At 38.4% G+C, this 21,589-nt stretch overlaps 1 protein-coding gene across 13 annotated transcripts in view; it reads right to left on the reverse strand.

Moving 5' to 3' along the window:
- The window catches only part of pbrm1 (polybromo 1), a 95,458-nt gene extending 73,870 nt beyond the window's left edge, over positions 1-21,588 (reverse strand). For 9 of the 13 annotated variants that reach the window (XM_059944661.1, XM_059944659.1, XM_059944651.1 and 6 more), the window contains exons 1-10: positions 21,484-21,570; positions 17,149-17,249; positions 13,681-13,841; positions 10,296-10,393; positions 8,794-8,941; positions 3,807-3,959; positions 1,792-1,914; positions 780-848; positions 361-459; positions 29-117 (exon numbers count right to left, since the gene is read on the reverse strand). In XM_059944661.1, coding sequence (XP_059800644.1) covers positions 29-117; positions 361-459; positions 780-848; positions 1,792-1,914; positions 3,807-3,959; positions 8,794-8,941; positions 10,296-10,393; positions 13,681-13,841; positions 17,149-17,188 — 980 coding nt within the window. In that variant the 5' untranslated portion in view covers positions 17,189-17,249; positions 21,484-21,570. Of the gene's footprint in view, positions 1-28; positions 118-360; positions 460-779; positions 849-1,791; positions 1,915-3,806; positions 3,960-8,793; positions 8,942-10,295; positions 10,394-13,680; positions 13,842-17,148; positions 17,250-17,964; positions 18,161-21,483 lie in introns of those variants that run through there. The other 4 variants (XM_059944649.1, XM_059944654.1, XM_059944652.1 and 1 more) reach the window with 4 other exon arrangements.
- Between the last annotated feature and the right edge of the window lies 1 nt (position 21,589).

Genomic DNA, 21,589 nt, shown 5'->3' on the forward strand with positions numbered 1-21,589 from the left:
AAATGATCAGACAAAAAATTATACACACCTGATTCGGAGACTGGATTTAGTAGGCTCTAAATTATGCTCAAGTTCAGCTCTCTTCTGATTAAATATTTTCTTAATTGTATTTGCATCCTACAGGCATAGAAAACATATTTTTACCAACAATTTTAATCGAATTTTATTATGCTAGTACCCAAGCTGTGAACCTAAATACCCATACAGATTTGAATTAACAACAGACCCTATCAGAATCATGTATGTAAGGATCTATTATTTCAGCAGTGCAATTAATTAACTCACTTTATTTTAGTCAAATAATGCTTGGTTAGCATGAAAGATTGGCAGTACATTGTTATGATTGAAAACATATTTTACCTTGAATATAGGTGACCCTGGCTCATTGTAGGTTTTAGCATTTCGAACTAGAAGCTCAATATCTCTAGCCATTACATTAACACTCTTGTAAGCAGCATTCTGCGAGAAGAAATTGATCCATTCAAATTCAAAAATATTAATAATAACAGTAATCCAAAACATTTGTTTTAAAAATAAGCAAATTAAAAATACATGTATAACAAAGAACAATGATTTCTCACATCATTAAAAGTTCATGATTCTGGATACACTATTGAGAACTATGGGATCTGAAGAAAGAGTTCAGATCAGCATGATCATAATAAATGTCAGTGCAGAATTGGAGGGTTTGACGACCTACTCCTCCTGCTCCTATTCTCCTGTGTTCTTGTGAGAAGGGGGGGGGGAAGAAAAAACAGCAAATTATAAAATAGTCAAACCTGAATCCTCTGTGCGATCATCTTCAGGTCTACTGGCTCCTTAATAATTTCATAGTAGTCAGGATATTGCTGCAAATCCAAAAAAAATCATCTAATTATCGAAGGACTTGCCTTTACTGCAAAACATTCAAATTATATTTTATCTAGAGATCTAACATTCTCTAAGGTTGTCTGCAGAATTAACAGTGGAAAAAGCCTGGAACAGAATTTGCTATCTGTGAAACATGGAAGTAATTTTAAGCGTTATTAGTCTCTGATGTTCACAAACTTCGGAAAACAAGTTAAATAAGTACATGTAAAACATTAAATCAAAGCAAAAATAATTCTACAAAAATATTCTCCTCTTTGCTCCAGTAGTGAAAAGATAACTTGTATGGAACCCTTAATTTAATTTTATGGAAACTATACACACAACTTCTATGAAATATTTGTAACCAGACTGGTCGGCACGCTTTTTCCTCTTTTTGCTCAACCTTACAATGTTCAGCATACAGTTTAAAATAAAAATCATCTACCAATATTTCCACAGAATCAGATTTTTTGCTTAATCGGTAGCAGGTACTCTTTTACCTTATAACTGGTTAGAAATTCAGAACTCTTGAGCAAAGATGGAAGCTGCAAAAATTATACTCGGCTGATCAACACTCTCAGAACAAGAGGGCTCCTCTGCTCAACTTCATGCAGCCTAGAAAACTTCCAGAGATTTACCACCAATAACCTGGTAAGACTGTCTGCTATCTCTACACCTGATTAACCCAACCCTGTGTCATACTAGAAAAAAAGTTTATCCTTTGATGGAGTTACTCAATTTCATTAACAGGCCACTTCTGTCATTCACTTGCTGTATAAGATGACATGAGAAATTGATTAATTTAATCAAGAAGATTTCAGTTGAGAAGCCAAAAGTTTTCATTGTATCTGTCAGCATCTATTCTCTTGTGCTGAAATGTACAATGATGCATTTCCACTACTTCCTTCCTATAGTTTTTTGTTTATGAATAGATTTACTCACCACTCTAGAAGGTAACTTTTGAAAAAGCTCACTGACAAGATGTCCTGATGGGTCAACATAAGTGGCTACAGCTTCAAATAGGTGTTCCAGCTGTTCCTTTAGATTATTATAATGTGCTGCACCCTATAGTGTAATGAAAATAAATCTGTGATCATCAATCTTTTTATTCCTTCAATTTTAGACATTTTATAACAAGTTCTATCTGCATTCTTTCAAGAATGCAAAATAAAGTCCTTTAAGCTTTGATCTGACAATTTATTTAAAGGAATGCTATGTATAAATGTACCAATAGTTGGTATCATCACAAAATCGACTGGACACATGTTGAGAAGGCAAACCCAAAGACTGGATGCGTTGCTAAATCTAGATTTCTAATATTGGACACCTTACAATTGTAATGTATAACTTAATCACTTGGGAGTCCTAATGCTGTATTAGTGAAAGGTTAACTTGCAGGTTGAGTTGGTGGTAGGGAAGGCAAATCAATGTCAGCATTCATCTTAAGAAGACTAAAATATCAAAGCAAAAATAGAACAATACAGCACAGAACAGAACAGGCCCTTTGGCCCACAATGATGTGCCGACCCTTAAACCCTGCCTCCCATATAACCCCCCCCCACCTTAAATTCCTCCATATACCTGTCTAGTAGTCTCTTAAATGTATTCCTGAGGCCTCACTTTAAGTATTGTGAGCAGTTCTGGGCCCCTTATCTAAAAAAGGATTTGCTGGCAATAGAAAGACTCCACAGGAAGCTCACGAAAATAGTCCCAGGAAAGAAAGAATTAATTCATGAGGAGCATTTGATGGCTCTGGGGCTGTACTTGCTGGAGCTTAGAAAAATGAGTGAGGAATCTCATTGAAACTTACCAAATATTGAAAGGCCTAGATAGAGTGGATGTGGAGAGGGTGTTTCCTATAGTGGGTGAGTCTAGGACCAAAGGGCACAGCCTCAGAATAGGACATCCCTTTGGAGGATTTTCATTAGTCAGAGGATGGTGAATCTGAGGAATTCATTGTGACAGATGGTTGTGTATAAGGAAGTTAGTTGTTGTTAATGGAGGTTAATCATCTCAGCCCAAAGATAACACTGTGGGAGTGCATTAGTACAGTGTTCTTTGCCCAGCCATCTACAGCTGCTTCATCAATCCCTTATTTCTATCACAATGTCAGAAATGGATATGTTAACTGATTATTACACATGGTCAAATCTATCTGCAAATACTCAACAATAAAACAGCTTAACACCTTCATGTAACAAGACCTGGACAATATTCCAGCATGGACTGGTAAATCACAGGCAATATTTGTGCTAAAATAGTAGCAAACAATGACCATCTCCAAAAAAAAAGTAATAACCTACCCACACATTAAATTGCAATACCACTGTCAAATCATCCACATCCACCATCAATATCCTAGCAATCACCGTTAACCAGCAACTCAAATAGATAAACAACATATTTTGTGGTTGAAAAAGCAGACCAGATATAAAGAATATGGTAGCCAGTGACTCACCTCCTGAAATTCCAGATTCTACCAACATCTATAAGGCAGATGTCAAGAGTGCAAAAGCAACTCTCCACCTGCCTGGATAAGTGCAATGCCACGTTCTATCAAGAAACTTGACACTATCTAGGACAAAACACCCCACTTGACTGGAACCCCATTCACAACCATAATCACTGGCAAAAAGTGATGCAACATGTACCATATTCAAAATGCTCTGCAGTTTTCCCAGGCTTCAATAGCATGATCTAAAGATATCACCAAGCAGGGACATGGGAACAGAATCAACTGCAGCTGTACTTCCATACTGCATGGCATCCTGATGTGGAAATAGAACACTCATCACTGCTGAATACCCTAATCATCAGTATTGCGGGAGTACTGCCAGCAGATGGATTGCAGTAATTCAAAGAGACAACTCCTATGCGCAAGGCCAACAAGGAATGGATAACAAATGAGGAGTCCCAGGCATGCCCAGATCATAGAAAATGAGTAATTAAAAACTTACATCCTCTTCACCAGTTGTACCAGCATTATCTTGGCTATCATAGTCATCCTCGTCTTCCTCATGTTCATAATCTCCTCTTTGAACAAACTCATTTCTTGTTCTAGTATATAAATCCCACAATTTATTTGCAGCTTTGCACTCAGCAGAATCTTCCTGTAATTGATCAAAAGATCTGCTTCAAACACATAAACATTGCTTATGTAACAAGAAATTAATCGACCAGAAATATTTCAGAACTCAAGCTTCTGATCATCTAATGAAACAGAAGATATGATAATGGAAAGGGGTAGTCTGTAGAAGTTTGACCTCTTATTTATTAATGTGAATCAGATTCACTTAAAATATTCAAACCACTTTTAAGAATAGTCAGCCGTAACTTAAAACAATGGTTTTGCCACAAAGCAGCATACTATGGAAACAACATAGATTAGTTCTTGTATAATACCTTTGAAAAGATACATTTGTTGACTATCAAAAGTGGTGTCAACTTTCCAAAAATGTTCATTGAATCCTCATTTCCAAGGAGATAAGTTTTGAAGATATCAATGCTCACTTAACATTCACCTTGAGCTCGTTACAAAATAGTCTTTTAGTTATTAGAACCATCTTTTTTAAAATTGAAAAATCTTACATGCAAGTATGGAATAAAATGTATTTCACAAGATAGATTTTTAAACTTCTCTGAAGATGATAGAAATGTTTTAGGAAATGTCAAAATGACAAATGCTCACTGATAACATAATATAAACAGAAAATGTACATTAAATTCTTGAAACTTTAAAAACATAAAAACTTAGAAAACCGACAGCAGAATACGTGTCCTTTGACCCTATTGTACTCAATGTGCTAAACATGTACTTACTTTAGAAATTACCTAGAGTTACCCATAGCCCTCTATTTTTCTAAGCTCCATGTACCTATCCAGCTCCACCACAGTTAACAGCAACGCATTCCACCCACTCACCACTTTCTGCATAAAAAAAACTTACCCCTGACATCCCCTCTGTACCTTCTTCCAAACACCTTAAAACTGTGCCCTCTCATGTTAGCCATTTCAGTCCTGGGGAAAACACCTCTGCCTATCTGCATGATCAATGCCTCCAATCATCTTATACACCTCTATCAGGACACCTCTCATCCTCCGTTGCTCCAAGGAGAAAAGGCCAAGTTGACTCAACCTATTCTCATAAGGCAAGCTCCCCAATCCAGGCAACATCCTTGTTAAGATGTAATAATAATAGGGTTGGGGTTGCTGTGGTAGGAAATATTAATTTGCCAAAGATTGATTGGCATCACCCCAGAGAGAGGGGTTCAAATGGGGTGGAGTTTGTTAGGTGTGTTCAGGAAGGTTTCTTCACACATTATGTAGATAAGCCTACAAGAGGAGAGGCTGTACTTGATCTGGTATTGGGAAATGAACCTGGTCAGGGGTCAGGTCTCTCAGCGGGACAGCTTTTTGGAGATAGTGATCACAATTCTATCACCTTTACCATAGCATTGGAGAGGGATAGGAACAGACAAGTTAGGGAAATGTTTAATTGGGGTAAGAGGAAATATGAGGCTATCAGGCAGGAACCTGGAAGCATAAATTGAGAACAGATGTTCTCAGGGAAACATACGGAAGAAATGTGGCAAATGTTCAGGGGATACTTGCGTGGGGTTCTGCATAGGTACGTTCCAATGAGACAGTGAAAGGATGGGAGGGCACAGGAACCGTGGCATACAAAGGCTGTTGTAAATCTAGTCAAGAAGAAAAGAAAAACTTACGAAAGGTTCAAAAAAATGAGGTAATGATAGAGATCTAGAAGATTATAAGATTAGCAGGAAGGATCTTAAGATTGAAATTAGGAGAGTCAGAAGGGGCCATGAGAAGGCCTTGGTGGACAGGATTAAGGAAAACCCCAAGGCATTCTACAAGTATGTGAAAAGCAAGAGGATAAGAGTGGAGAGAATAGGACCAATCAAATGTGACAGTAGAAAAGTGTGTACGGAACTGGAGGAGATAGCAGAGGTACTTTACTTCAGTATTCACTATGTTAAAGGATCTTGGCGAGCGGACTAAAAAGATTGAGCATGTAGATATTAACAAAGAGGATGTGCTGGAGCTTTTGAAAAGCATCAAGTTGGGTAAGTCACTGGGACCGGACGGGATGTACCCCAGGCTGCTGTGGGAAGCGAGGGAGGAGATTGCTGAGTCTGTGGTGATTATCTTTCCATCATCAATGAGGACGGGAGAGATTCTGGAGGATTGGAGGGTTGCAGATGTTGTTCCCTTATTCAAGAAAGGGAGCAGAGATAGCCAGGAAATTACAGACCAGTCTTACTTCAGTGGTTGTTAAGTTGATGGAGAAGATTCTGAGAGGCAGGATTTATGAACATTTGGAGAGGCATGATTAGGAATAGTCAGCATGGCTTTGTCAAAATCAGGTCATGCCTTATGAGCCTGATTGAAGTTTTTAAGGATGTGACTAAATACATTGATGAAGGTAGAGCTGTAAATGTAGTGCATATGGTTTTCAGTAAGGCATTTGATAAGGTACAAAGCCTTGCATTTGCAAGGCTTATTTAGAAAGTAAGGAGGCATGGGATCCAAGGGGACCTTACTTTGTGGATACAGAACTGGCTTGCCCACAGAAGGCAAAGAGTGGTTGTAGACGGGTCATATTCTGTATGGAGGTCAGTGACCTGTGGTATGTCTCGGGGAGCTGTTCTGGGACGCCTTCTCTTTGTGATTTTTATAAATGACCTGGATGAGGAAGTGGAGGGGTAGTTAGCAAATATGCTGATGACACAAAGGTTGGTGGTGTTGTGGACTGTGTGGAGGGCTGTCAGAGGTTATGGTGGGACATCAATAGGATGCAAAATTGGGCTGAGAAATGGCAGATGGAGTTCAACTCAGATAAGCGTGAGGTGGTTCATTTTGGGAGGTCAAATATGGCAGAATATAGCACTAATGTTAAGACTCTAGGCAGTGTGGAGGATCAGAGGGATCTTGGGGTCCGAGTCCATAGGGCACTATGCGGGTTGAGTCTGTGGTTAAGAAGGCATACAGTGCATTGGCCTTCATCAACCGTGGGACTGAGTTCAAGAGCCGAGAGGTAATGTTGCAGCTATATAGGACCCTGGTCAGACCCCACTTGGGAATATTGTGCTCAATTCTGGTCGCCTCACTACAGGAAGTTTGTGGAAACCATAGAAAGGGTGCAGAGGAGATTTACAAGGATGTTGCCTGGATTGGGGAGTAAGCCTTATGAGAATAGGTTGAGTGAACTTGGCCTTTTCTCCTTAGAGTGACGGAGGATGAGAGGTGACCTGATAAGAGGTGAAGAAGATAACGAGAGGCACTGATTGTATGGATAGTGAGAGGCTTTTTCCCAGGGCTGAAATGGCTAGCACGAGAGGGCATAGATTTAAGGTGCTTGGAAGTATGTACAGAGATGTCAGGGTAAGTTTTTTATGTAGAGAGCGGTGAGTGCGTGGAATGGGCTGCTGGCGATTGTGGTGGAGAGGATACGCTAGGTCTTTTAAGACTCTGGAAAGGTACATGGAGCTTAGAACAATAGAGGGATATGGGTAAGCCCAGGTAGTTCTAAGGTAAGGACACGTTTGGCACAGCTCACTGACCGAAGGGCCTGTATTGTGCTGTAGGTTGTCTATGTTCTATGCAAATCTCCTATGCCCCCTTTCTATAGTTTCCTCATCCTTCCTGTATTGAGGTGACCAGAACTGAGCACAGTACTCCACGTGAGGTCTACCAGGGTCCTATACAGCTGTAATATTACCTCTCAGCTCTTGAACTCAATCCCATGGTTGCTGAAGGCCAATGCACCGTATGCCTTCTTAACCACAAAGTCAACCTGCACAGCAGCTTTGAGTGTCCTATGGGCACGGACCCCAAGATCCCTCTGATCCTCCACACTGCCAAGAGTCTAACCATTAATACTATACTCTGCCATCATATTTGACCTACCAAAATGAACCACCTTACACTTATCTGGGTTAAACTCCATCTGCCACTTCTCGGCCCAATTTTGCATCCTATTGATGTCCCACCGTAACCTCTGACAGCCCTCCACACTATCCACAACTCCCCCAACCATTGTGTCATCAGCAAATTTATTAACCCATCCCTCCGCTTCCACATCCATGTCATATACAAAAACCATGAAGGGAAGGGGTCCCAGAACAGATCACTGAGGCACACCACTGGTCACTGACCTCCATGTAGAATATGACCCACCTGCAAACAATTCTTTTCCTTCTGTGGGCAAGCCAATTTTGGATCCACAAAGCAAGGTCCCCTTGGATCCCATGCTTCCTTACTTCTTCAATAAGCCTTGCATGGGGTACCTTATCAAATGCCTTGCTGAAATCCATATACACTACATCTACTGCTCTACCTTCATCAATGTGTTAAGTCACATCCTCAGAAAATTCAATCAGGCTCGTAAGGCATGACCTGCCTTTGACAAAGCCATGCTGATTATTCCTAATCATCTTGTGTTTCTCTAAATGTTCATAAATCCTGCTTCTCAGGATCGTCTCCATCAACTTACCAAACACTGAAGAAAGACTCACTGGTCTATAATTTCTTGGGTTATCTCTACTCCCTTTCTTAATAAAGGAACAACATCTGCAACCCTCCAATCCTCCAGAACCTCTCCCGTCCTCATTGATGATGGAAAGATAATAACCACAGACTCAGCAATCTCCTCCCTCGCTTCCCACAGCAGCCTGGGGTATATCTCATCCAGTCCTAGTTACTTATCCAGCTTGATGCTTTTCAAAAGCTCCTTTTCTTTAAATAGAAAATGTTTCAATTGAAAATTCTGCTCACTCTTTACTTTGGACGATGACAATTCTCTGCCCATCATAATTATGTTCTATTTTTATTATAAAATATACCACTTCATTGGAAAAACATGATAAGGGAAAATGAAAGATACTACAAGCTTGCTATATTGTGTTAATTCTCAAATACCATTACCTTATAGTAAGCTTTTGCATTATTGATCATGAGCTGAAAATCAGAAGTTAACTGATCAACATCATCATATTCCTCCATCTTTAATTTCTGCTGTATTTTCAAAAGATCGATAGGATGGGAGACCACATCATAATAATCTGGCTGGTTCCTAATTTGAAGCACAATGGAAGATATGCATAAAAATTGTGCAGTCTTCAAATGACAATTACCATAAATTCATGTTCAAAACTAGGATATATAATATTCAAGGAGCACACACAAAATGCTAGAAGAACTCAGCAGGCCAGGCAGCATCTTTGGAAAGGAAGTACAGTTGATGTTTCAGACTGAGAACCTCTGGCAGGACTGATTGATTTAGATATTATCTCCACTGAAAAAATACACTGCTAAATATTTCATACAAGTTTCAGAAGATAAAAATATGTAAAACAGAGAGTAAATTTAGCATCTAGCAAAGTGAACCAGTGAAACAAAGACACCAAAAACTCATACAAATGCTGATTTTGAAAGTTGCTGAAATTATTTCATTCAATTGTAGTGCTCGCTTCATTTACAGATTGCACTACAGTAGCAGTTATCTAAATTTCAGCTCAAGTCCAAACTTTAATAAATAACTTTAGTACTATATATAAAATGCAGCATTAGTTGCAAAGCTGCACTCTGTAGAATATATCAAAGTCTTCCAGTTAAAATATCAATGAAACATCGAGTTCTATGCTCAGTGTAGTGAGTCATATTTAAACAGTGGACCATGCAAAAGATACTGAAACAAATCTATAAGCCTTCTTATTATGATAACTTCTTGATGGTTAGGTAATTGGTCCTTATTAAATATTGGCCCTTATCCTGATGGAAATGATTTTTAAAAAATTATAGTTTTTGGTGCATTAAATATAGTATAAATGGAAGCTATTCTATCCTTCCCACCTTTGGTTTTCTTTGCTAAGCAACACATCTGTTAATCTTTCTTAATTATCATAGCTTTACTTCTAAACCTTTCTCTGCTTCAAATATGTACTTTTCTCTTCACATGTTCTGTGCTTCAACTAGACAGTAGAATTCGATTCCATCTACATGTTCTGTGATAATTTTAAAGTCCTATGTTCTCATGTTTTCCCATCCCTCTATGCATACATTTTTAAAAATCAACTATTGTCTTAATTGTCTCATATTGAAATAATTGCAGAAACCTAGGCAAATGCTAACTACCAACTTGCATTGTTACAAAATGGCATTAAGCACGGAAAAAGGAGAAGGCAAGAATGAGCATCATTAAAATATACATTGAGTCAGAGTCAGATTTATTTATCACACATACATCAAAACATACAGTTAAATATGTCACTCACACTATTAACCAACACACCCAAGAAAGTGTTGGAGGCAGCCTGCAAGTATTGCAACACGTTCCAATGCCAACATTTTTAAGAAGTAATTTTCCCTAAAACGTGTTTGATTTTTATCAAGTTTTAAAAACAAGGCAAGGTTTCTAAAAATGCTACCTTCGCTTTGGTGCTCTGATGAATAGCTCACATAGAAGTCTTCCATGATCATCTTTGTAATCTCTAATGGTATTGTACAGCTCATGGCAAACAGCAATCTGTTAAAAGAAAATACTTTACACAATACATTTAAAAATAAGTGGTCAACAACTTAAGACAAAATTTTTGCTTCCAACAGAGGTAGAACCTTTGAATATTTTAAGGGGAAGAGATGAAAAAGTGATTTTACCATGTAGATGCAAAGACGACCATCTGTAACACTGTGATCAGTGTTTCACTGTAACTCAAAAACTGATTCATCACGAAGTCTACCACATATTAAGAGAGCAGGATACATTAATTAGATTGCACTTCGCTGAATTTATACAAGCAATCTAAACAAAGTGTTTAAAATATTAAACAGTAAATGAAGAGAAACCATTTGCTTTGTTCAGAGAGCACCAGTGAGCCAGATGAATGAAGTTCTCATCTCACTCAACCCTATCTATATCATTTATAATTTTATATACCTCTAACAATTCTCCCCTTCAATCTACTATGTTCCAGGAAATAAAATCCTAACCCATTCAACCTTTTTCTATAGCTCAGCAACATCCTTGTAAATTTTCTCTGCGCTCTTTCATTCTTAATTACCTTTCCTTTAGGTAGGTGACCAAAAATGGACAAAATACTTCAAATTAGGCCTCACTAACATCTTATACAATTTCAATATAATATTCCAACACCTGTAATCAATACATTGATCTATGAAGGCCAATATGCCAAAAGCTTTCTTTAAGACCCTATCTACCCATGACTCAACTATCAAGGAATTATGGATTTGGATTTGCATTCCCATATCCCTCTATTCTACTACTCAATGCCCTAAAGCTCACTGTGTAAGACCTACTCTGGCTGGTCCTCTCAAAGTGCAACACCTCACACTTGTTTGCATTAAATTCCATCTACCATTTTTCAGCCCATTTTTTCCAGCTGGTCCAAATCCTGCTATAAGCTTTGATAGTCTTCTTTGCTGTTCACTACACCCCAAATCTTTGTGTCATCTGCAGATTTGCTGATCTAGTTTACCACATCATCCAGATCGTTGATATAGATGACAAACATCAAGGGACCCAGAACTGATCTCTGCAGCACACAACTAGTCAAAGGCCTCCAGTCAAAGAGACAACCATTTACAATCACTCAATGTCTTCTCCCAAGAGGACAATGCCTAATCCACATTATTACCTCATCTTGAATGCCAACCGACTGAATCTTCTTGACCAACCTTCCATGTAAGACTTGTCAAAGGTCTTGCTAAAGTCTATATAGACAACATCCACTACCTTGCTTTCATCAGCTTTCCTGGTAATGTCCTTGAAAAGCTCTACAAGACTGGTTAGACATGACATACCATGCACAAAACCATGTTGACTATTCTCTAATCAGTTCCTGTCCATCTAAATATTTATATATCAGTCCCGTAAAATACCTTCCACCAACTTTTCCACTACTGATGTCAGGCTTACCATGTTATAATTTCCCGACTTACTCTTAGAGTCTTTCTTAAACAATGGGCACCTCACCTGTGGCTAAGGTTGTTTTAAGCATCTCTGCTAGAGCCCTGCAATTTCTGCACTAGACCCCACAGGGTCCAAAGTAGAACTGTGTCAGGCTCTGGGGATTTATCCACCCTAATTTGCCTCAACACAGCAAGCATCTGCGCTTCTGTAATCTGCACAGGGTCCATGACCTTGCTGCTACATTACCTCACATTATAGATTTTGCATGTCTCCTGAGTAAATAGATACACAAAAAATCCATTTAAAACCTTCCCAGTCTCTTCCGGCTCTACACATTGATTACCACTCTAATCTGAGGACCAATTTTGATCCACATAATTCTTTTGCTCTTAATATATTTGTGGAAGCCCTTAGGATTCTCCTTCACCTTGTCTGCTAGAGCAAGCTCATGTCTTCTTTTAGCTCTCCTGATTTCCTTCTTAAGTGTTCTCTTGCATTTCTTATACTCAAGTACCTCATTTGTTTTTGCCTGCTTATACCTGTTATGTACCTCCTTTTTCTTAACCACAGCATCTCTCGAAAACCAATGCTTGCTAAACCTGTTATCCTTTCTTTTACTGTGACTGGAATATACAAACTATACTCTCAAAATTTCACTTTTGAAGGCCCCCCACTTAGTAAATACACTTTTGCCGGAAAACAACCTGTTCCAATCCACACTTGACAGATTCTTTCCAATACAATCAAAACTGGCTTTTCTCCAATTTAGAATATCAACTCACAGACCAGATCTACCTTGGAACTAATGGCATTATGATCACTGGATGCAAAGTGTTCCCCTACACAAACTTCTGACAGCTGCTCTGTCTCATTCCCTAATAGGAAATCTGATTATCACACTCGCTCTAGTTGGGACTTCTTGTGTACAGATGAAGGAAACTTTCCTGAACACAACTGACAAACTGTTTCCCATCCAGCCCTTTTACAGTAACGTGGAAAGCTGAAATCACCTACTATCACATTATGTTTCTTGCAACAGTCTATGAGAGTTCTATAAATTTGCTCCTCTAAATCCCGCAGACTGTTGGGTGGTCTATAATATAGCCCCATTAATGTGATCTTATCTTTCTTATTTCTCCAAAAAACCTCACTAGATGAGGTTTCCAGTCTGTCCTGACTGAGCACTGCCAAGACATTTTCCAAGACTTGCAACGCCACCCCTTTTGCTCTATGAACACTGAGCCACCAGTCCTGCCCCTCCTGCAACCAAGTTCCACTAAAAGGGTGGCATAGTGGTTAGCACAATGCCTTACAGTGCCAGCGAGCCAGGTTCAATTCCTGCCACTGTCTGTAAGGATTTGTACATTCTCTCCATGACTGCCTGGGTTTCCTCCGGGATGTACTGGTTCAAAGACCTACCAAACAGTTCAAAGATGTACTGGTTGGTAGGTTAATTGATTATCATAAATTAGGCTGAGGTTAAATCAGGGGTTGCTGAGTGGCACGGCTTGAAGAGCTGGCAGAGCCTCTTCCACACTGTACCCCAATAAATAAATGAATAAAGGCTACCATGACATAATTCCACGTGCTGATCTATGTCCTAAGCTCATCTGCCTTTTCTACAATACTCCTTGCGTTGAAATATACGTAGCTCAGAACATTAATCCTACCATGCCCAACCTTTTGATTCCTGACTTTGTATGTAGTTTTAGCAACATCTTTCTCCACAACCACTCCAAATATCTGTTCTGGCGCTCTGGTTCTCATCTCTCTGCAGCTCCAGCTTAAACCCGCCCTCTGCATAACTTGCAAACCTTCCCCAATAGGATATTTCCAATTCAGGTGCAAACCATCCCTTCTGTACTTAACTATGGTATACTTACTGGATCTACAGTTGGGACATTGGAAACTTTCCTTCTTTTTCTGCTTGTTCCTGCATTGCTTCCTGAAACAGGATGTCCATCATCACAGTCTCCGCCACTAATGCTACTTGAAGGAGAAGTTGCCCTTTTTCTTTTTGAACCCATAGGAACTTTGGTAATATCTTTGAAAATAAGGTGTGTAAAAGTGAGTAGAAACATACTCATTCATAAGCTTTGTAATGCACTCATAAACTATTGCTTAAAGGATTTTATTTGAACATCCAGTTTCTTTCAATGTAAGTTTGTTTAAACATTTATAATCTGCATCAATTTCTGTTTCTGGATTCAAATCAAACTTAAAAATTAAATTTTTTTTTGTTTAAATATCTCAGAGCAAAATATAACAAGAATAAGAAAGATAAACTCAGAATTATTTCAGATCACACAACATCTCTGGTCTGATACCAATAATATGTTGGGTATGCAACAAATTGTGATCATATTTCACTGAATTATTTTGTATAAAAGTTGAGAATCATTATTCATGTTATCGTGGTGCTGCACTTTCTGATTGACAATGTGAAATATTCCACCAAAGCACAATACCAAGAAGTTCTGCTAAAATGGGATAGTTTGGAAGCCAATTCTAGATATTAACACTATAAAGACAATTGTGTCAATGAGGAAAGAGAAGTTAAGGGTTATAGAGGAGACACTTTTCTCTGAAAGATTTTCAAAAGTAAAGGTGATTTTAATAACCAAGTTTATTTTTACTGCAAGCTACAAATACTAAAGCCTGTATGTGACATTATTTAATACAGTATCCTTCAACAAGTATCAAGTAAGTGTTTGCGTGACAATTTGCTCTCCTGGTGAGATTAGCTTCTTGGGTTCTTAAGAGACAATGGTGTTTGATTACTACAGGGTGGGTACATTAAAATAGTTTTCATTCTAATATTTTTCTCCCCAAGACAGTTGTTTTCTGCTTGTTAACTTAAGTAGTTCTTTAGTTCTGGATTAAAATCATATTATAAACAATTTGACTTGTAATACAGTGTTCTGTAACTCATCAATCATGTTATATTGACGATACAAAAGCACATTATTACAGAACTACCTGTATTCCACTTTGGAATGCAAATGCTCAAATACTTTAACTTGCTTATCCGGAGACCAGTCAGTGTAGATTGGTAATTATATCTCCTTCTTGCTGACAATTAACACAGGCACACCTCAAGGTTGCATGCTTAGCCTACTGTACTCTCTCTACACTTCACAACTGTGCAGCTAGGCATAGCTCAAATGCCATTCACCAATGACAACACTGCTCTTGGCAGTATCTCAGATGGCAACAAGGAGGTGTGTAAGAGTGAGACAGATCGGCTAGTTGACCATTGTCACAACAACAACCTTGCACTCAATGTCAGTAAGGCCAACAAATTGACTCAATTTCAGGAAGAAGTCTGGAGAACATACACCTTCACCTTCAGTGGTGGAAAGGGTGAGCAGGTTCAAGTTCCAGGAGGTAACATCTTAGAGGATCTATCCTGGGCTCAACACACTGATACAATAATGAAGAAGACATGCCAGCGGCTGTACTTCATTATGAATTTTGAGATTTGGAATGTCTGCAATGACTGTAGCAAATTTCTACTGAAGTACGGTGGAGAGCATTCTAATTAATTGCATCAACACCTGGGCCGGAGGCTCCAATGTGCAAGATTGGAAAAGGTTGCAGAGGGCTGTTGACTCAGCCAGATTGATTACCAACCTAACCCTGCCCACTCTCAAGGATATGTTCAAAAGGTGGTGCCTCAAGAAGGCAACTTTCATCATTAAGACCCTCAACATCTGGGATATGCCCTCTTCTCCTTACTGGCATCGGGGATGAGGTACATGAGCCACAAGACCCACACTCAACTCCTTCACCTGCACCATTAGAGTTCTGAACAGTCCATGAACAATACCCCATTATTCATCATAACATAGTAATTTTTATGTCGTGCACTGTATTGCTACTGCAAAATCACAAATTTCACAACATATGTCATTTTTAATAAACCCAACTGTTGAAACAAACTGAACATCAGTTTAGAGGTAACCTCCAACTTGAGGGCATGAATATCGATTTCTCCTTACAGTAAAAAAAATTCTTCCCTCCTCCGCTCTTCTTCTATTCACCACTCTGATTTCTTACCTCTTCTCACCTACCTACCTGGAATCCCCCTTCCTTCTCTTTCTCCTGTGTTCCACTCTTCCCTCCAGCTCTTTACCTTTCCTACTACACTGGCTTCTAGCTATCCTCCTCCCCAACACCTTTTCATTCACAGATGCTGCCTACCTAGCCTGCTGTGTTCTACCAGCATTTTGTGTGTGTTGTGTTTGAATTTCCAGCATCTGCAGATTTCCTCGTGTTTGACCTTTTTATTCTGACGCCTTCCTCCATCCTTTCCATTCCTGAAGAAAGTTCTTGGACAAAAACATCGATTGTTTATTCATTTCCATAGAATCTGCCTGACTGGCTGAGTTCCTCCAGCATTTTGTGAGTTGCTTTTGCTGCATAGTTATTTAATTAAAGATAATTTCAGGTAGGTTGGAATTCAACTGTTAGTTAATAAGATGTTAAATCATCCAACAGGAACGGCCTTACTCCTGTTATAAAATGTAAGGGAGCCCTAAGTCAGCAACAATGAAATCATGTGGATGTTCAAATCAAGTATATTTTTAAAAAAGGATTGTTCATTTGCTTTTTGAAAAATGTGCGTTGGAATCAAATATAAACGCTAAACAGTTTTACTGAACCATTTTATCCAAATTATAGCATTGAAAGTGCTCATATCAAAGGTCTAAAATAGCACTTTCCAATAGCACAGACATGCCATTACAATCAACATCTTGAGAACAAAGCATATATGCAAAGTACAAATTATAAACACAATACATAAAGTAGCATGTGGTAAAAATTCATCTGAAGTTATAATGATTAGCTACTAGCTAGTTACCTGAAGTCTATCTACTTTTATGAAAGTTCATTTGAAAAAATACTACCTACATAAAGACTAATACAATCATTAAACAGAAAGCTAAAAACATATGGCACGAGTCAAATACATTTCAAGAACAAATGGCTCCCTTTGTAATGGGTAAGGCAAAAGCAAGCTCTCATATTTTAATAAAGGCTATCCTTACGAGTGGAAGAGAATACTATGGAAGACAGAATAATTATAATTACTGGATAGATTTTATATGTAGAATAATATATTCCATGCATCATTGCAGCTTTCTTTTTTTAGTTGATTACTAATTATGGAGATGTCATTTTAAGTAAATATAATTAATTTCTTTTCTCCTCTTTACCCGAGGAGAACCCTTCAATAGCTGTTTCCAATACACAAACAACCAAATTAACTACACCAAATATGGTACTATATTATTCCACATCATCAGTGTATTTGCAGAACATTATCTAACAGAATGGTAAGTGCTCACTTGGAAACACCACATTAGGACAAATGGTCATCCGATTCATATGCAATATTCGTCTAGTCCACTTCAATTTTGTAAAAGAACAAACTCCCAACCTCTGAGGACTGGACCAAGTTGAAAGCATGTGGGGAAAATGGATACACAGTAATGAACTTGAACTCTGTCCACTTAAAACAATACTTACTCATAAATTTCAAGCAATTTTAAAAAAATAAGTGGGACAGTTTACTACTCTTTGTTCTTTTGATTTCCTTCACTTAGTAATTTTGGAAAGGAGAAAAACTATAAGAGAGAATAAGAAATGCCAAATATTTAACATCATTCTCAAAACCATGAAAAATCTAGTGCCTCTAAGTAAAAAAATTGTACTAAAGCACTCTTCAGAAATAGAAAAGGGTCCCGACCTTGCTGGTCTGGTCCTGCATCTCTCCCACTCAGAATCATGTTACTTCCTACAGTTGTACCTGTCTGTTCCTAAAGCATAGAACCTAGGTGGAAAGATTCAGGGCTTCAGCTGCACAATCTGACCTACAGCAGGGTCTTTCCAGCACTAGGCTGAAAAAGCCTTGTGTTCTAAATACCTTTGAAAGTACTGATAGCCAGAAAAGCCCCACTTGTATTAATCAGTTCAAAATAGTTTATAAACATACCTATCCTTCAAAACCATTTAAAATTACTTCCTTAAAAACTCAGGTAATTGTTTCTCTCTTTACACATTTTGCCTAACCTGGAAATTCTTTCAGAATTCTGTTTTTATTTCAGAAATCAAACGTGCGTAGTAAATTGCGATCCCTTGCTTTGTATTGCTGTCCTACTTACCCTATTGAAGTTGAAGGGTTCTTGTAACTTTTGCAATTTCTAACCTGGAATGATATCTGAGATGCAATTAAGGGTCATTCTGAGCAGAACTGGTATCCCTTATTAGACTGTGTGATGAATTGCAGATTAAATTAACTCAAATCTGAATGTGTTTACTGTAAGGCCCAGATAAGCTTCCATTTTGAATGACTTAGACTGGCAGTACCATTTGGAATGCAAGGATCTAGTTTAGGATTGTAGGGATGGGTGGAAAAGAAATCAAACAGAATCAATTGACCATTATATATAACAAAGGTTGACCTTACAAAAGAAAAGTTCTCATGTAAACTTACAAATGTTTATTCTGCTAAATGTCCAAGCTTTCCTCATCATTCCTTTTCCTATTTTTAAACAGATCTTCACTATTCAAGAACTTTTCTCTACAAACTTGTCTGTAAAATTTCAAAAGACAATGCCAATTTAAGACTATAAGATATAGGGACAGAATTAAGCCATTTGGCCCATCGAATCTGCTCCACCATTTCATCATGGCTGATCCAATTTTTCCTCTCACCCAATCTCCTCCCTTCTCCCTGTATCCCTTCATGCCCTGACCTAGCAATAATCTACCAACCTCTTTCTTAAGTATACCCAATGACTTGGCCCCGACAGCTGCCTGTGGTAAAGAATTCCAAAGATTCACTACCTTCTGGCTAAGAAATTCTTCATCTCCGTTTAAAAGGACATCCATCTATTCTGAGGCTGTGTCTCTCTGGTGTTACTCTCCCACCATAGAAAACATTATCTCCACATCCACTTTATCAAGACCTTTCACCATTCAATAGGTTTCTTAATTCTAGTAAATTCAGGCCCAGAGCCAACTATGGCTCTTCATATGGCAAGCCATTCAATCCTACAATCATTTTTATGAACTTCCTTTGAACTCTCTCCAGTTTCAAGCACATCCTTTCTAAGGGGCCCAAACCTGCTCACCATACTCCAAATGAGGCCTCACCAATGCTTTATAAAATCTCAACATTACATCCTTGCCGTTATAGTCTAGTCTTCTTGAAATGAATGCTAACATTGCAATTGCCTTCATTCCCAGACTCGACCTGCAAACTAGCTTTTACTGAATCTTGCACAAGGATGCCCAAGTCCCTTTGCATCTCAGTTTTTGTACTTTCTCTTCATTTACAGATTAGTCAACTCTTTCAATTCTTTTACCAAGGTGTATGGCCAGACAATTCTCAACACTATATTCCATCTGCCATTTCTTTGCCCATTCTCTTAATATGTAGCCTCTCTACTTCCTCAAAATTACCTGCTCCTCCAGTTATCTTCATATCATCTGCAAACTTTACAACAAAGCCATCAATTCCATCATCCAAATCACTGACAAATGATGTAAAAAGAATTGGGTCCCAACATAGGCACCCCATGGAACACCACTAGACACCAAAAGACAGTCAGAAAAGCTCCCTTTGCTCCCATTCTTAGCTCCTGCCAATCAGCCAATGCTTTGTCCATTCTAGAATCTTTCCTGTAATACCATATAGCTTGTTAAGCAGACTCACGTGTAGCACATTGTCAAAGGCCTTTGGAAAATCCAAGTACACAACATTAATCGATTCTCCTTTGTCTAGTTTACTTGTTATTTCTTCAAAGAGTTCCAAAATATGTAAGGCAAGATTTTCCCTTGAGGAAATCATGCTCACTGTAGTCTATTTTATCATGTGCTGAGTACCCTGAGACCCCATCCCTAATAATTAACTCCAACATCTTCCCAACCACTGAGGTCAGACTAACTGGTATATACTTTCCTTTCTTCTGCCTCTCTCTTCTTCAACAATGGAGTGACATTTGTAATTTTCCAGACTTCTGAAATCTAGTTTAAATCAATTCTTTGTCAACTATTGGATAAGAATTTGGTGCCAATATGCTACCCTGTCATTGTTTATTTCTTTACCTTTAGATCAAAAAATTCTGCTACAAGTTACCAGAATTGAAACTGGTATAGATGAGGGCAGCTGGGTCCTCAATGAATGGTGAGGTATGTCTTAATATATTATATATATTAAAATATTAAAGATGAATAATGATGAATTAATGATGAAATATAATATATTGAAATATTTGAAATTTGAAATATTTAATGATGAAGAAAATGCTGTACGGGAATCAAGAACAAAAAATGATTTAAAAATATATAAAAATTAAGAATCAATAACCTACACAAAGATTGAAACCATAGTTTCAAAATAGTTCTTTTCTTAGTCACAGCAATTGGATGGCATTAAAAGTCCTAAAATCAAGCCTAACTTTCTGTAACATTCAAATTGAAATTAAAACATAAATTGTGTTAAACTTGACATAAAGTGAACTTTCTCAGAAGACCTTTAACATTCAGAAATTTTTGGCAATTTGCAACTCAAAGGTATGACTTCCTCAACTTGCCATTATCATGGCAATGATTTCTCTACCAGCCTTGTTGCTATATGGTCTTTGCAAACACATATTAAAAGATAAGCAGACACTTGACTTATACTACCTTAAGTTAAATTTTGATCAAAGCTTTGAAGATCACAACGAAACCATATGATTTCCTTTCATTGGGCACTTCTAAACGAAATAATTTCTTAGCAATGTAACATTTTAAATAGTAATGGGGAAAACCACAGAACGGCTGAGTAGCCCCCTTAATCGTAGTGTGCTCGCTTTCCAGCGTGAGTAGCACAATTAATTTGCCGATTGTACACAATTAAAACTGCCTTTTGTTATTAAAACTGCCAGTGAGAGCTATGCCAACTACCTCACAAATTGTGTGACTACTGAACATTCCATTCTTGAAGAATATTCACAGAACGCTGGAGGATTTTGTGTGTATTGCTTAAGATTTCCAGTATCTGCAGAATCTGTTATAGTTCAATTCTTGGATACAGATATAATTTGCAAGTCGTGTTACATTCACAATAGACACAAGAGATTCTGTAGATGCAAGAAATCTTGAGCAACACACCCAAAGTGCAGAAGAACTTAGCAAGTCAGGCAGGGGATCTTTGTAGGGGAATAGAGTCGACATTTCGGGCTGAGCCTCTTCATTAAGACTGGAAAGTAAGGGAGCAGAAACCAGAATCACCTCCAGTCCTATTGAATGCTCTTCACCATACATCCCATTATTCCTCTCCATCGATGCTACCTGACTTGCTGAGTACCTCCAGCACGTTGAGTGTAACGGAAACAGAAGCGGCTGAACATCAACATCGCCCCCACCCCCACCAAATGGTGATCGCTCATTAAAATGAGATGATTTTAACAACCCATGAAAATAAAGAAGGAGGCTCCTGCGTGAAAGTCGCGGCTAATGTGCTGACTCTGCCCTCCAGGGGAGGGGGCAGCCTGCCACAATAAAAGAAAGGCGGCCTGTGCGTCATGGGCCCCGTCGCAGATCCCGCGCAAACACGCCGGAACGCTCTCCCTGATCCCGTCACAACACAGTATTCCCTTCACTGCAGCTCAAGCAACCAAACCTGTCCTTACCGCACTTGTAAAATCTCGAAAAAATGTCAAACCGTGATGATAATCACAACTACAAGACTCTCCCTCTACCCCCCACCCCACAGCAGCAGCATTACCGTAAAACTGG

The sequence above is a fragment of the Hypanus sabinus genome, chromosome 19, assembly GCF_030144855.1.
Source record: "Hypanus sabinus isolate sHypSab1 chromosome 19, sHypSab1.hap1, whole genome shotgun sequence".
NCBI lineage: Eukaryota > Metazoa > Chordata > Chondrichthyes > Myliobatiformes > Dasyatidae > Hypanus > Hypanus sabinus.